At 39.3% G+C, this 17,627-nt stretch overlaps 1 protein-coding gene across 1 annotated transcript in view; it reads left to right on the top strand.

Annotated features, from left to right (window-relative positions):
- Window positions 1–3,646: 3,646 nt before the first annotated feature.
- LOC105194677 overlaps window positions 3,647–17,627 on the top strand; it is a 33,095-nt gene continuing 19,114 nt past the window's right edge. Inside the window, exons 1-2 of the mRNA XM_011159733.3 lie at window positions 3,647–4,124; window positions 5,538–5,757. Of these exons, the coding sequence (XP_011158035.1) occupies window positions 5,554–5,757 (204 nt within the window). The 5' untranslated portion in view covers window positions 3,647–4,124; window positions 5,538–5,553. The remainder of the gene's footprint in view (window positions 4,125–5,537; window positions 5,758–17,627) is intronic.

Below are 17,627 nucleotides of genomic sequence, written 5' to 3'. Positions count from 1 at the left end.
CCTGGGAAACAGTAGCCATTTACGAATAGTCGATGGGTCTAAGATAAATAATAGAGAAGTTACGGCTGTACAGGACATTTCTTAAAACATTAAGAAAATTTGAAAAAAAATACAGATTGTTTTATGTTGCATTTAAAAGTAGTTGAAAAAAATTTGGCTGCGATTTTTTGTCTAGTTAAACAAGCATTTCAATAAGAAATAAACATGTGCTCTAATGAAAATATAATTAATAATGGAATAATGAAATAAAAAATCATAAAAGAAACCTGAATTTTCTGTTTAAGTATTTTAAATATTTGAGATGATTTATGAAGAGTTTCAATGCGATGCAGAGATCAATTCTGTAAAATAAGCAAAATTTATTTGTTTACAAAATAATCAAACAGACAATCACAATAAAACTTTGTATAAATCATCTTAAATACTTGAAGTACTCACACAAACCAGATTTTTTTTAATGTAGTAAAAAATAATTTAATTTTTAATAGAGCAAATAAATTATAAAAATACATTTCCACATTTTATTTACTTGCAGGGACTGAATGTCTCATACATTCTTAATCCTTAAACACAGTATTAGAAATTCTAAAATTTCGATCTTTTGCTGTCTGAAGAAAGAGAAGGTTCGAAGATGAAAAAAAGTTTGAAGTTTCCCCTATTGATCAATTTTATTGCTCAACCAGAATAAAATAGCACAGAAGTAAAGGTTTTCTTCAGGAGGGTCTCTCACATCCCCCATGCTGTGTTCAAGGATTCGCTTAATCAAACTTTAATTATATCCAACCTTTGATATTACTTACGGCTGTCAAATTCGTGATTGTAATTAAGAGACAATCGGAAAAAGTTCAATTTTCACCAAAGATTTTATAACATCTCTGTTCGATTTCAACTGAGATTATATAGCGTGCCGATGTATTATTTTCAAAGACATCCCTTATTTTCGACACGCCTACACGTCCAAGATTGGCCTCGAATTACACGTGTCGACCGCCCCACGTTGTATCGGCCGCATCGTAAATGCCACCCAGGTGCCTAATCACGCGCTCCTTTCCTTTCGAAGCCTACACCTTCCCGAGTACCTGCGAACTTATCGGCAAGTGTTTCATTCAATTTAGACGGCTTTATTAAAGATCGCCTTAAGTAGCCAGCGTCGGAAAGTGTAACGTAGTTGTAATATTGGTCGGAAAACACTCAATCGTGGGACGTAAAGCACCGGAAGACGTGGATTTATTCCTTCTACCTCTTCGTTACGAAAATACGCGCGATTTCATCTACACTGACGCAAATGCAAATATACACTCCAATTTAGATCGCGAAGTATAACGGCGGCTAGATCGCTATAAATACATAACGCGCGTTTCCTACGAATCGACGAATATCTCAGCCACGAGTCATTGTTTTTTTCTGGCGGGCGCGCGTGTAACTAGTTTATTAAATCAAAAGGAGAAGCGCGTACAATGCTATTGAGCGAATCGAGCTGACTCCCACGTACGTCTCTCACTTTTCTCTGGCAGAGACGTAAGCCCTTCTTTCTTCGACATGAGCTCGACGCCCATGCAGTCGCTGCTCGTCGGACGATCACGTAGGATGAGACTCTCGCGTTTTATTTTTTTTTTCCTTCTTCTCAAATGTGACAGGTACAGGCGTGTATGTAAAATATCGCCGTGAGGAGACAAGAATGGAGATTTGTTGTTCGAGCGTGAGTCAAATGAGCAATCCCTTAACTTTAAGGATGATCCGATCGCTCGGACATCAGTTCTGTTACAAAATGTTGATTAACTTTTAGTTTTTCCCAAGTTATTTTTTTTACTACCTTTATAAAAAATAATCAATTAATTTTTCTAATACGTTGAAAAATAGTTTATCCGTAAAAATACTGCCAAATTGTATTTAGCTTTGCGTTATAATTTTATTCAGTTTCACAAAACTTCTCTCCTCGCGATCACGATTGCGCGACAGAATGGCTAAAGCAAACAAAAGAAAGGAGAGAGGAATTCACAGGAACTTATGTGCCTTGGATGTTAAGTCACTGTCGCGACACTCTGGTCCTGGTGATGATGATTACCTTAACGAGCAGGCGCTACCGCCGTTGCATAATGGCTCCTTGCCACACGTCTCTTACCTCAGTCTCGAATCCGCGAAGAATCTTATACACGGAACAACTAATAGAAGATAAAATTGCCGGACGTGCTTATCTGTAACGACCGAGGAACCTATCGAGGACCTCTTTCCCCACGGTGCGAAACTCAGCTGCCATACATGTGTAATTCGCTTCTCTTTCAACAATATAACGCGGAACTTGTTCTGCGCTACATCTTAAATCTTAATTTATTTACGTAATAAAACAATCTCAGATCGCTTTTCTAACTTGAACAGTCATCCTCACGGATTACTTCGTGATGCTGTCACTGATTATAACTTTTACGTATAAATATAACAAATATTTTAAATGAATCCACAATACATCGCAAAACAAAAAGGAATTATTATAATATAAAAATATCAATAATTGTCATTAGGTTTATAATTTATAAAAAATATAATTTGAAATAAATAAAATTTGTGGAATTAAAAAAAAAATTGATATTTATCAATATTATATTTTATCAACAATTTTTAATATTTTAAGTGAACATACAGGGTGTTTCAAAAATAAATGGTTAAGCTTAAGATAATCTGTGCACTGTAACATTCTGGTAAGTGTAAGAATGAAAATAAATCATATAAACGTAGATTTGAAAAAAATGTTTCTTTCAAGTTATATATGTTTTATTTCCAAGATTTTGATAAGATAACATTTGATTAAAGAAATTATTTCGTCGAATGTCTCATATCAATGTTTCATGGAGGGGGGAAAATATTTAAAAACTTGTGGAATATTTCGTATTTTATCACACAAAGTGACAATACAATTTCAAAGTACTGTTACAATAATAACAGTAATATTTTATACGAGAATCATAAGATGTTTCCAATAAATAAAAATACAAGTTCAAAATTAGAAGAACGTGTAGATCGTTTCGATTGATTGTCTTCATCATTTGCCTTTGTTAATCGATGTAATTATTATTAAGAAATTTTTCTGTAAACAAAAAATGTTTATAGCTTGGAAAGAAAGCGTTTTCAGACTCATTTTTGCATGATTTTTTTTCATTATCTTTATATTGAACAAAATTTAAAAAAAATGCAGAAAAAATATACTCTTAAAAAAAATTTGGCCATTTCTGAAACACTCTTGTATAAATGCATCATATCTACATAATACATAATATTTCTAAATTATAATCTTTCCATCTTGCGCACGAGTACTCAATTTACAACCTCATTAATCTCTTCCCTCGTATCCTAGGTGGGCATTTCACGTCGCCGCGACACAGGGAAGAGTCCTGAAGCGAGAGTAGGGCCTGTCTCTTCGAGCGAACGGCTGGTTCCGCGGATATACGCCCTTCTTCTTGCAAATGTGGGTACCGGCATCGCCCCCGCAGTTCCTCGCCGCACGCGCGCACACGCACGCACACGCAGCACACGCACGCACACACGCACGAACACGCCGATGTATAGTCGTACATACACTACACAAGAAGGTCGTTCTCTTTCCTCTACCTCGTCCGTTCGCTGCGGCGTGCGGCTTACTATGCCGGTTTACTCGCGCGTTCGCCAGTCGTGACAGAACGCTCGCGGAGCGCGCACCGCGGTGCAGCCTTCGCCGTGCGTTTCGAGTATCTCAAGTCTACCTCGAACTCTATCAAATTCTCTTCGAGGAAACTCTCTCATACGTTACATCTCGATGTTCGTTACCCGATGTCTTCTTGAATAACGATTTACGATTCAGAACACACTTTCTGTGAAATGCGCGAAGCGATTTGTTTATGTGAAACCGTATGACTCGAGATGCGCGCCGGAAGTCCCCCCTCGTGCATTTCTGTCGACGCAAGGCGATTGTGACGGTGAATCCGTTCGAGTGTTGTGAATAAGTCGCACTAAATTAAATTACTCTCTGTTTTAAAACAGTGAACTTGGATGACTTCGATGCCGCACGTTCATCAGTTTTGAATGTTTAGCGGGTATTGAAGCGCGGACTATCGCGAGTGCGCAGACCGCTCTGCTGCGAATTTAATTAAAAAGTGAGTATACGGCACGGACAATAATGTAAAATTTATATTTGATATTCACGATATATCGCAAATTTATTTTTCCTCTCTTTAAGAGTCAGATATGTGCATACGCGTTTCCTTCCCGCCCCTCACGGCGCGGCGCCTCTAATGATATGCCAATGCGTCCTTCGGATGCACGTGACCGCAACACATCGGTTTGCCGATGATGCATCGCAGGAAACACTAATGTTTTCTATTACAATTCCGAACGGAAAATTTTGCAGTTCATAATTAATACACTTTGCAAAAGACACGTTGTATTTCAAAATTGTGTTGAAAAAATTGTCTTGAATTTATGTTAAAAAAAAAATGCAAAATTTGTGATTACTTGCGAATTTCAACGTCTAAGAAATATGACAAGTAAATTTTTATACTTTTTTTTATATGTAAAAAATCTTTGAATGCAGAAATATAAAACAATTGTGAACAATACGGCGCAGCAGTACAAATAACGGGCGATAACAGAGGCAAAGGAAGAAGTTATTTCTCTTAGGTCCCCTTGCCGCAATATTCCGCAGTTGGCGGAAAAACATTCCGTCATCTTGCGTACGCGAACTTTGAGCTTCTGGTTTCTGTATTTGCGGCTGTCTGTAATGTTTACTCGAGCGCGTGGGTTTTTCTCTGCTTTCCGCGTACGGAGGCGAACGTCTGTGGACGCGTCGTTTCGGACACTGCAACCGCCTGGTTTCACTCCGACGTCAAATTATATGGACGCTTCTAAAGTGCACCGTCGGCAACGTCCGGTTTTTCCGCGGGCGAACCTCCCGCCACTTTCCACGTTTGTTCAGTCCGGCAATCACAGTAGTTGGACACTACTTATCGAAAGACCGCCGCACCAATTACGGTTTTTTCCTGCGACCTTGCGAGAGGAAACGTACAAAGAGATTAATTGAAATGTAGGCTGTCCTCTACCACTTTCAGCGAATGCTCTTAAGAGTACATTATACATCGGCGGAAGCCCACGCCGAGTGAAACTCGGAGCGACAATTTCACTTGTATTGCTTGTATCGCTTGTAACGTCCCTCAAACGTAGTCCTATATTTAAACTTGCAGTAGGCCATGAGATTATTAGCTACCGTAGCCTTCTTATATTATGAATATTCTCCACATACCGCTCTACATATGTCGATTTAAAGCTTTCATTACTTTGCTGATCTTCAGATGCGGATCTTATAAATGAAAATCGACTCTTCGAACATAATCATAGATAAAGAGGTGAAAGGAACATCTGATAAAATGAGAGAATTGAGAACTATCATCGTCATTGCGCCAACAGGCAATTGAATCGAATTTAAAGCCGGTTATTAGTCGTACTGGTTATACTGCTCCCCCAGTTCAACGCTCGCGATTTAATGGCAAACGATCCGTGGATCCTGATTCCAGGTAAGAACCAGGAGGAATGTTGAAGCACGTGTCGATCTCGCCTTGGAGAGGACGGGCGGACAGCGTGAGCCTCTCTTCCAGCGGCGGCGCAAGTAGCTGCGGAAGCGGAAGTCCTACCCCCGGTCACACACCGCCACCCTCGAGAGCGTCCTCATGCGCGTCCCTAGCGCCCTTAACCGCCCTGTCGAGTTTCTCCCCGGCTGATACCGCGCCCCAACAGGTGAGTGCCCCGTGATTATTTATTATTTTCCCACATATTTGCACACTATAATTTATGACGGAGAAATCGTTCATCCGGAAACGAAAACCGGAAATTCCACTAGACCCCCAGCATTCTACACTGTACGCGAATAAAATCGCTTTCCCCATTTAACCCTTTGGGAGTCAATTTTTTTTCTTTCTTCTTTGATAATTATTTTCGACAATTTTTACTTATTGACGTAAAACGAGAATTGTATGATATCTCGGAATATTTCATGACACATATATAACCCATTGGAGCCTAAAGGGTTAATATTCTCAGCGAACTCTCTTATTTACTTCATATCGCAACAGATTGCCTGTAAGAGAAATTCATTCGGTGAATATGAACACTCTGAAATACTTTTGACGTTCAATAATAAATGCAATAATTCAAGGTGACGTGAACGAAAAGATGATAGGGCTATTATTATAGTATAACGCGCGAAGGTCTCGTGTCGCCTGCAGGAGACGGTTAAGAACAACGCGGGAGAGTGTAAAAAGCAGTGATGTTGCGTCCAATAAAGCAAACGAGGAGAACAAAACGGCATTCCCGGGCGGTCTGCTAAGTGACGTAAAGCGGTTTAGCGAAAATGAGAGCAGTATGTTTTGTGAGCAGTTATTAACAGCTGGACCACGTGTGTATGTCTGCATGACGGCGCGGCGCCCGATGGATTCGTCATATTTAATCCATGATTATTTTCGTCGTTTATAATCCGTAACCTCACGAAACGCCTTTACCTTCGTTTTGAATGCGCTTATAATAATGCGATGGATTACATAAACAGATTAATAATTAATAGACGGCAGTAACGTGCCTCTAACGTCGTTAAATATTAATTTTATTAATTAACGGATTAATTTTATTGTACGCTCGTAAAAATGAGACTTTAACGAATATTATTAAAATAATAGCTGCACTGTTAGGTGGCTCTGTGACTTTTACGGTTGGGATCAGTTTCAGTGACAGCCGCATAATTTCTCACGGCTTCTGAAGTCCTCGCTATAGTGTAGCTGCGCGACGCGTCGTGCGGTTTCGCGTCCCTTTTTGCGCGAACAGAAACATGACTCTCTCGAGAGTCCTTATCCCGGGAAGGGACGTTTAGGCTGGGTATATTTTTCTACCATCTGCACAGACCGCCGAACACATGCTTACTGTCATCCAAAATCTCGCCTTCTTTCCCGCCCGAGGAATACCGGGTGCTCTTGAAGATCATTACGTTTCTTTCAATCGACCGATTTCCGTTTAACGCCAAGTAACAAATTGGGAGGATAATTTGAAGAAACGGATCTACCTGAGGGAGAAGGGAGTCTCTCGCGAATATTTTCCACAGGAATAAAATAATGCAGTCAGGTGTAAGCGGCAAACTACTGGAACTTTCTAGAGCGATTAAACGTTTTTTTTTTTTTTTCTTTGTAATCGTCATACGCCTGATTATGATCAAGGTCGACGTATTTAAATTTTTTACCGTACTCGCGCAAACGTCACTATCCTCGTTTCCACTTGAGCTCTAGATATTACACGCGCGATTCTCCTCGATGCCCATGCGGCGAAGACTTTTCATTGTATTTACGCTTGTCTGACCCGTTTCGCACGCGGGTTGCAAAGGTCGTCGCAGAATGTATACGGCCGCTTCCGTTAGTCCGTCCAAGATACCGGTCGTCTGCACCTCTATATATATATGATTATACATTCTATAAATATTTCCTTAATGGAGCACGAAATGTAGATATTTAATTACCATTCCAATTATAATTTCAATGACTTTATTTAATTCAATGAATATCCAAGAGCAATGTTGAGCGCGGTACTTTATACGATCAAGGCTGTTTGAAGTTTAATTTTTAATTATGGGATATTCGTGGCGCTGTAAATTCTGGAGGCATCTTTATCGCGATGCGCAAGAAGTCCTCTTTTTATTGTGGGAAGTAATAGGGAGCGGAGACCGAATCCCCGTTTTCAAAGCACAAGATACACGTATATACCGGAGTTTTTGTCGCTGGATTCTCTGTGAGAACCCCGCATACCGCGATGTCACACATATTACAACCATGTTCACAATACGCGGTGAAAAACTAAACGAGCCGCGGCAGTCATAGCGGATCCGCTTAATCGAGCTCGCTGCCGGTCTACGCAGAGTTTTTCTATTGCTCGGATTAGGCGGCGTGTTTGCAGAGAACCTTGGATCAATTACCGACGCTTAAATTCCGTATTTTTAGCAATTAACGTTGCAATACTAGACATGTGGGAGAGATGCGTAAATAGTCGTGCGTTTTAGATATCCTTATTTTCAACTCTTTCTCGACTCTTATTCTGTTTTCGATATTATAATATTCGATCAAAAAATTGGCTGAATATCTTATTGAGATAATAATCTTGTTCTTGTATACACGAGATTCGCATTCTGTGTTTTATTACGCCTTCGAACCCAGATCTGTCCTGGCCCTTGCAATATCCGGCGCGGTAGGCCGTGTTTCCGGTTTCTTTGTGATTCCACAGAAGGCACACTGTTGGACGATTCCGATAAGTTAAATTTTATATTATATCTCGACCAAATGCCAAGTTTTCATCGAATATACACTATTCGACGCAGCGTGTCACGTTGCATTTTATATTATCAGTTATTTTCAGTCTTCGTCGCAAATGTCGGATATTTCGTAATAACGTTCGAACAATTTTGTACTATTCAATTGAATATTATATTTGAATTAGCTTTCTTAAAGATGAAATAAATTGCTCTTGCATGAGGAAGATGACAATCGGAAGTGACGAAATAATCGCTGGCGCGACACGTAGGAGTCCGCGTGGATTTCGAAAACGTTCATTGTCCCGTAATTCCCTCGGAGTAGAAGCGTTTCTCGCATCGGTAACTCGAGGAAGGTCGAATTTACAACGCAGCGGACCTCTCTTATTCGCGTTGAGGTGCTCATAATCCAAGGACTTGGCTACACGTCATCCTACTTTCGGTATTTTCATTTCATATAAATTAATAATCAAATTGTAAAACATCTTCAAAATACACAGCAAGAAATGGCTAAAGCTAAAATTCGTTCGTCAATAAAAACAGAAACTTTGATGAAGTTCTTGCGGTCCAGTCATTCATCATGAGACAGCAGTAAAACAAGCAATAATACAATTCAACAGAGATATCTTTCTCTCTTACGGTTATATATCCTGATTAACTCTCTAAGTGGCCGCGCCGCCTCAGACTCGCAATTACACGGGCATTTACTCGAGAATCATTGGTCATTACTTCGCCACTCACGTAATCAACTTAATCTCGGGCTCCTCGGGACATCCAGGTAACGCACGATTATATGCACGTATGTACAACGTGTGAGAATAAGAGCGTTCATCTGGCATCGTTTCCGCCAATGTAGCTTCAACGACCAACAATCGTCTTGTCTCTTCCTGCTCCGATTCTCCCGCTCACGGAAGACGGGATGAAGAGCACACAATAAAAATTGTGTGTTTGCGATAATTATTAGGTGCCGCCTCGCGCCCGCATGACGACGCGACGCGACGTGCAGAGGGAAGGAAGACGGAGGAAGAGATGTAGAAAAGGAGCGGGCAATGTCTTCGTTGAATTCTTTTCAGCATGGAAGAAACCCCGTACGATGACGAACGGCGGTTTACAATAGCCTGTAATCAGGATACAGCTCATCCAAGGATTCTTGCCCATATCCAAGGCAAAAGGCTCTCGTAACGCGAAATGTACAATGCCCGAGGAAAAATCGCTTTATCGTATGAAAATGATGTTTCCTTCTGCACTTCCATCTGGAAAATGGGCCTATCGATTGCACATTGGGTGCTTTCCGTGCCGATCGGCTTGCCGATCCGGTTTTGTCGCCGTCTTCGGCAACTATTTATGGAGCATCAAACACGCAGCGAGTCGTTCCTTCTGTTACGCCGAAGATAATTATAGATTATTATCCGCCTGCATTTTCTGAGGGGAACGAGAGATGAACTCTTCTGCTCGGATGGATTGGAGGCTTGGGAGTCTTTACCGAATGGACGATCTTAAGTAAACACACTGCCGTACGAAAACACTTCGGTAAAAAGTAGGAACCGCAGCCATCCCGTTTTTCATCATGAAAAATTTTTCATCGTTGACATAACCGGGGGTGACGTGCTCCAATCTTCCTGGATCGAGATCAATTTCGTTTACATAAGGAAATCGTTTTTTACGGGAAAATACGCCATACCAGACGTGATAAGATGATGGTCTAAATTTAGATCGAGTTTTAATTGCAAATTCAATTTGCAAAATTAATTATATTTTACACACACACACACACACACACACACACACACACACACACACACACACACACACACACACACACACAAACATAAAATTAAAAAAATTTTCTTCTTATTGTATAATTCTAGAAAATTAACATTAAAAAAAATAAAAACATTCTATTCTTTTTAATTTTTTTATAATTATTGTGATATGAAATCACTTTCTAAAACATTGCTAATATTTGGAAAAAGAACAATGAATTATCTTCAATAATCTTTTTAATAATATCTCTAAAAACTTTATTAATTACTTAAAATTATGATACTTTCAACAGATTGTATTTAGCACACTGAATATACAATAATTTACATTAAAAGCTTAACATTAGCATATATTAATGTATTCATTTAATTATGCCGATCCATAATTGGGACTTATACATATGTTCATAAAAACATCTTTAAATATTTTTCCATAATCGAATTATTGAACACATTGAATAATTTTTGTTTGAAATTATAATATTTACTGCTTACATTGATATTAATAACTTTTTTAAATGTTTGATCATTAAATTTATATTAATTAGTGAAAATTATTTTAATTTTAAATGATCCATAATTAGGATTGTCATCTCACATATCATACTTGAGAGATAAAAATTTTCTTAGAAAAACATTTCAGAAGTGTAATTCTTAAGGAATATAGGCCGTGATTTCTTCTCTTCTTCGAAAACGTGGAAACATTATCGTGAAGTCATTGTATCATAATGCTTTTATCACATTTGTAGGGGAAGAAACGAATAACTGTATGGTAAGTTCAAGATTACGACCGGAAGTGTAACATACGTTAACTACTAACAACAACAAGTAGCAATCCTCTACTACGTGTGATAAGGGATAATCAAATCCGGAAACGTCATGTCTATCGATTAAAAACTCTAAAAAAACGGTTCACCCTTTGCTCACGAAAAACAGTCACTGGAAAGGATTTCTATGACGCCACTTGATTTCATAACTATATTAAATAATACAGGAAATTATGTATAGTGCATTATAAAATAGTACATTATATAAGGTTCTCTTATCGTTCAGCGTACATAGAAACATTCAAATGATTATAGATTAATGCAACGAAACGTTCCTTCTGCTACATTTTCTCGAGATATGTCGATTGCGTTTCGCAGACGGAACGCCGCGCCGGCGAGAATGCATCAATCGTTTCATTCATATTTCGTGAGGAATATCTGTGAGTAGGAAAAAAAGATTTCCACGCTCGCGCCGTTATCTCACTCAACGCACGAATCTCATTCTATTCTTACGACAACGCTAATCACCAGTTTTATTTCTTTATGAAGGCAGTTCGTGGAAAAACGGGTAAATGAGACTGATAAGACGGTCGTACAATCAGAAAACCGCCAATTCAGTCGAGACGCTAGCGGGACAGATAAATGAAAAGGAGAAGCTGTTATACCATTTTATTTATCGAGAGAGAAAAAAAGAGAGAAAGCTAAGCGTCCGGTTCATCGTGAGAAAAGCGCGGAAGTTAAACTACAAATTTCACTAAATTGCTCACCGCCGGAAATCTCGTTGGATCTTTAAAAATAAGTTTGGAATTTGCCTCCGTTCGTGATCGGACATTGTAGCTTGAAAAATAAATGTTTTAAAGGGATTAAAAAGATTAAAGCAGCTGTCTGAAGAAGTGATTCCACGAAAAAAAATCTTCCCACAAGAAAATAATTAAATAGAAAAATATATATCCCAAAATGCTGTCTAAAAAAAAATATCAAGCTGAAATAAAATAACGTAATAAACTTAATAAAGGAGTTGACGGTTAGAAATTAGAGTCCCGTTCGTGGGACTTATGCACTTGGCAAAACTCATCCGGCTCGCCCGATCGAGCGTTCTCGTCCTGTTCAATGCCACCGACTATAATTCCTAATTGAAATGCTTCACCATTATCGCGCGGGAATGACGTAGCGGCAGCATCCGCGATTTAACACTCGAGTCGACAGTCGAACCGGAATTCATTGCTTAACGCCTGAAGATAATCGGCATATTACGCAATATGACGTCTGTTCACTTCCCAAGTACGTTTCGACGATCGCTCTTTGCATGATCGGATTATACGCGACGTGACGCGGACACGGTGAAACCGTAGAGATGTACGAAAATATCGATACGTCTCACGAACAGGCATTACGTGATTCACCACGTGATCTATCGCGAATGATTTCATCACGTTGCAAAAAATCTCTCAATATGGTATGAGGTAAATATTGATGATTTATTTCTGTAGAATGTACAACACAGTTTTTTTTAATATCTCCGAATTATTTTAGTTAGTCGCTAATAAACTAAGTTAATAAATAATAAAGAAATAATTTTATATCTTTACTACTCGGGACGGGCAAAATTTTACTGTAGTATCGAAAAATTTAGCTAGATATACGAATCAGAAAATAATTTTGTTGAATTATTAAAATTATTATGTAAGATGTTCAAGCGCGATAATACGGCTGCAAAAAGTTTTGGCATTCTAGCAATCAATTTAAACGTCCAATATAAATTTTTGAATGCTTCGACATAATTCTTGTTAGATCCGTATTTCAGCAAAATTGTTCTTTCTCTGTGATACATGATGCTGAAAAGGATTCATGAATTCCGCCTCCAGCGAATCGAGAGCGAGTGCATTTCATTCATAAGGCTCAAGAATTCCTGAGCCGTGAATGTCGTCAGGGATTGGTCACGGGCTACTGGTGAAAGCCCTCGCGGAGCCGGCCGCTCGCGCACGCGAAAGTGTTCATCCCGCGAGTAACACTCATTCACGCTACCGCGAATTATTGCCTGGTTAAACTTGGGTGATCCGAAAGCGTGATGTACGCGCCGTTAAATTAGATGTTTTACACGCTCGTAAAACGAACGGAGCTTCGATAATGTGCAAGAACGAGAAACGGTAGAGACGGCGTGTGCCATAAATTGCATACAAGAGGGTTATAAAATATTGTAAAAGTTTCTTATTTCGTAGTTAAAAATCATAACGTAAGAGTAAACAATAATACTCTACTCATGTAATTTCGCAAAGCTTACAACAGTCTGTAGATTTTTTTATTTGTACCAGAAGTGAAGTAGCGCTTCATTCCCGGTGACATTCTGTTTATGGATAAAGATTTAACAATTTTTTACTTTAACGTTTTCTTCTTATCTATAGCTTTTTAGCAATAACTCTAAGAGAGACATCACACACGAGTGTACATCGTTTTAAAAGAATACTACGAGGCATTGATTAATATTGATGACCCTATTTAGATTACCAACATAAAAGGAACTTCTGTACTAGAGGATTTATTAGTTTCAGGAATCAGTTGTAATATGATAACCGCAATCAAAGACGCACACGAACGATCCGCGAAGAGAATTCTTCAAACAACGTTCGAAGCTGTAACGTTGGCGTCCCCAGTCCTGCATACTATTACGCGCGAACGCGTGCTAGTGCATTTGCAATACATCATCCGTTACTTGCCAACCAAAGCGTCAAAAGGTCTTGTGTCACCACGAGACTACGAAATACCCAATCGTGTCACCGCGTAGGACGTGAAATTGCATTCTGGGAATCCGCTTGAATGTCCTTGATTGCCCAGACTGAGAAAGTATCAGGAATCTGTCATATCCTGTCACATGAAAGGTCATCGTCGTGCTTGGCAATATTGTGTCACAATGAAGAAATGTGTATCACTTGCCAAATATGTCACTGGACGTTTTTAAGTGTCTTCTGAACACTCACAAGGTATTTAATAAATTTACAAAGCTGATGAAATGTAAAAAGTAAATTATAAATGTATGAAAAAATTCCGATTATAAATTTATTGTAAAACTTTAAGAACAAAGATATATTTCGAAATGGTATCACGCATAATCATTTCTCTAACGGATAACGGCTTGCAAAATGCAACAACGGAAATCGCATTATGCAACAATCCGTGAGTCATCCGCGCGTGCCTTTGTTTCTACAATTATTAAAGATCTTTTCTCAACCGTTTTTCTTTTCAATATGTACATTCAACATCTGGCCGATCGACAATTGTGGTTCGAGCCTCCAGTGCAGATGGTCAAGCTTCTCGTTCGTACGATGCCGAACAATACTGATTGTTACACTTAAAATTCTTACGGCTCCGTCAGCCTTTATGGACCTCGCATAATAATGGCCTAACATCGTATGCACAATGCTGCATAGGCGGACTGGGGTGGTACAGAGTGATCGAAGGAGTTAATAGACATTTAAGCTCTATTCTCTATAACTTACACACATACACAACTCAATTTCTCTTTTAAATAACGTACGAATAAAATGCTACAGAACATTTGGTTATTTAATCGGTTCTGCTATTATAATTATTATAACAAGGATATATAATTATTATAATATTGATCCTACTAAGAAATTGGTTTTACTTAATTTTATTTTTAATTGAGGTCGTTTTCTTTGTTTCTAATGTCTAAACGACTAATTTGCCATCTATAAATATTTTTTAGATTAAAAAATATCGAACGTGTATGCGCCTTATTTAGTACGACTGGAAAGTGGGTTTTTTAAAGTCCACTTTCGTAACGGTACGTATTTTCTCGCGATGTACAGTAAGGAAGGAAACACAACTGCGGGCAAGTGCCTGACGAAAGAAAAATTACACGGTGCGACGGGACACGGGATGAAATGATTAATTCCTGCGGTCGCGAGGAAGTGATGTGGGACCTCTGGATCGGATCTTCTCTCGCTCCGGCCAAAAGCATAATGATGTGCGAACAGGTTCCCTCTCCGCCGTGACTCTGGGAAGTTTAACGCCTGGGACGAGAGCGGACGCGTGCGTGATGTTTCTTGACCGCGGCGTGAAACCGCAGATCATCCTTTCTGTGGACGCGATACTCGACGTAATATCGTGGCGAAAGCGAATCATTGTGAATGCCGAAAATTGCGGTGGAATCGCATGAAAGAACAGCATTGATCGACATTCGACAAGGACGCGAAATTTCCAAGTAGAAGGATCCCAGTATTGCCCCCTCTATGTTTCGTGTGACCATTTATTTTGCCCCGATCATTCATTTGACTGCGAATTACGTATAGCGAAAGAATGTACGCTCGCATTTGTATAACCCTCTGGACGTAGTTCTTTGTCGTGCGCTTCGGTCAGTTCTTGCACGTGCATTTTAAAGGCAACCAGCTGGCGCGGAGAATTTCTTTTTTATATAGTTATACCCAGTATAATCCCATCTCCTACCTACATTCGTATTTATAGCGGTACCAAATGATACGTGTCATTTTACACGTTTCGACGCAAGTTTCGGGCAAACGGAAGTAGTCGCAGTGCGTTATCGCCAACCGATCGTTACTTCACGCGCTATGAAGGCCATCGGGGCATAACGTTTGTTCTGGTCGCAATAATTCCACGCGCGCGGCGAGCGAATGCAAACACGGTTATCGCGGCGACTCCGCAAGCGTTGATATCGCGCGCTCTGATATACCGCGCTCGGCGCGTCGTGTCGGCGAACGAGAAAGGGGAAACCGAATGAAAAAACTTACTACAACGGCGACGAAGGGCGGGTGAGGGGTGGTCGGAAAGAAGAGTGAATGGGAGCACTGTGCGCCAGATGGTTTGGTGGCGTCGCCGCATCTCGACGCCGCACTGCCTACGTCGATTCGGTTCCGTTGGCTATTTCATAATAACCGGGAGAGACCCTCGCCTCGGCCGCATAATACGAGAGGCACCACTGACGATAACTGTCAAGCGACTGACCCCTGACAATCCGTGGCGTTTTATGGAGTCGGCCAGTTTATCGCCCCACGAGATTTTTTTTTCCGTGCAAGAGAGTCCGAGGGAATCGGAAGGAGCGTGGGCGTTCGTTTATTCCTCGACGATGTAGAAAATCCGCGGAGTTATGGCAATGTCCTGATGATGAATAATGAAATAAAAGAGGGAACGGCACAAGTAACGATGAAATTGATTTTTGCTCGAATTAAAAAATAGACAATTTGTATAAAATTTATAATAAAATGTCTGCTTACAATTAAATATATAACATCCGATAGTTTCTGAAGTTAAATATGGATTTCATATGTAAATTTAAATATGAATTTAAATGTCTGAATGTAAGAGTGAATTGCATCCTTTGAAAGTCAACCGACGAGATGCACAGGACTGCATGTCAATGATCATGCTGAATAAGATGCAAGCAGTTGATCCGGAGAACGGACCGTCTGTCCGAAAAGCTGACCGGATGAGACTTATACAAGAATTCAAAACAACCGGAAGTTCTGCGTGCCTCATACAAATATGACAGTATAAGGATCCAAAGCGGATCACTCGGATAAAATGAGATAAATAAAAACAATTCAAAATCGAAATGTACGTATTCACATTAGATATTTAAAATTTTCCATTTAAAATAAAAAAATGTATTAGATAGCTTGGACGTAATAATTAGGATGAGAGAAGGAAAAGAAGACTAAAAATGGAAATCCTTAACTAAGCAATCTATATTTTTAATTTATATGTAATAAATCGCATTTTTATTTAAGATGATATATATTTATTATCAAAACGTGGTAACATGTTTTTAAAAACCTAATTCGAACAGTGACGTTACTTTATATTATTTTTTAACAAAATTTAATTGTCAAATAAATAAAAGTATGATTTTTACCATAAGAGAAACACGATTTATCTCATTCCATTTTTCCACACAAATTCGCAAGGTTAAGGCTTCGACTACATACATATCAAACTAAAGATTGAGCTTGAAATTGAATTGGAATTTGATCAGTCAAAACAAAGTTCACTTGAGATTGATTATTTTTCTTCTGTTTAATTAAATTCCAGTCTCTAGTCTGATACGAGCTTCAATTCGTCTAGACCGTAATTTTGTACGTAGTAAAAAATGTTTTTAAGAAACCGCCTCGCTTTACAGCTGTCTTGCTTTCTCTCCTCGTAATACGATAATGCACAAAGCACAATTACAGTATTATAGAAAAAAAAATGATATAGAGATCTTCCATTAGAGGCAATTAAACTATCGGCACACTTATTGTTACATGTTTTATCGTTCCGAACAGTCGGGTCGAGCGCCCATCACACATGGTGGAATATTGACACGACGATGCGATGCGACGCGATGACGGTCAGCGTACCGTGTCTCGCGTGTCTGAGCGCCAGGGCTTTGTGCATGCACACGTGTGAGTTGGATCGTTGAAACGCGTAAACGATTGTAATACACGACGCAGTAGCGTACATGTTATGGCGTATTATGAGTTAAACAACGTAATGATAGCCACGGCGTGGCGGCGCCACGGCCTATCTGCGTCTGTCGAGTACCTATTGGGTGTCACGAGAGATAATACAGCCACAAGTCACCCGATTGCATTTAAGATAATATTATTATTCATTAATTTGAGTACAAGTGTATCCTACCTTCCTCAAATGAAATCATCACTGAGACTTATTTATACATGCGTCTCCTTAATCTTATCTTAATGATTCCAATGACACTTGTGCGATCGTGAATAGGGCTGATGCGAGTGGTGAAAAATAAGTGATATTCTAAGGTGTAGGTGT

The sequence above is a fragment of the Solenopsis invicta genome, chromosome 11 (genome assembly GCF_016802725.1).
Source record: "Solenopsis invicta isolate M01_SB chromosome 11, UNIL_Sinv_3.0, whole genome shotgun sequence".
Taxonomy (NCBI): domain Eukaryota; kingdom Metazoa; phylum Arthropoda; class Insecta; order Hymenoptera; family Formicidae; genus Solenopsis; species Solenopsis invicta.
This window is presented reverse-complemented; position numbering and strand designations above follow the sequence as displayed.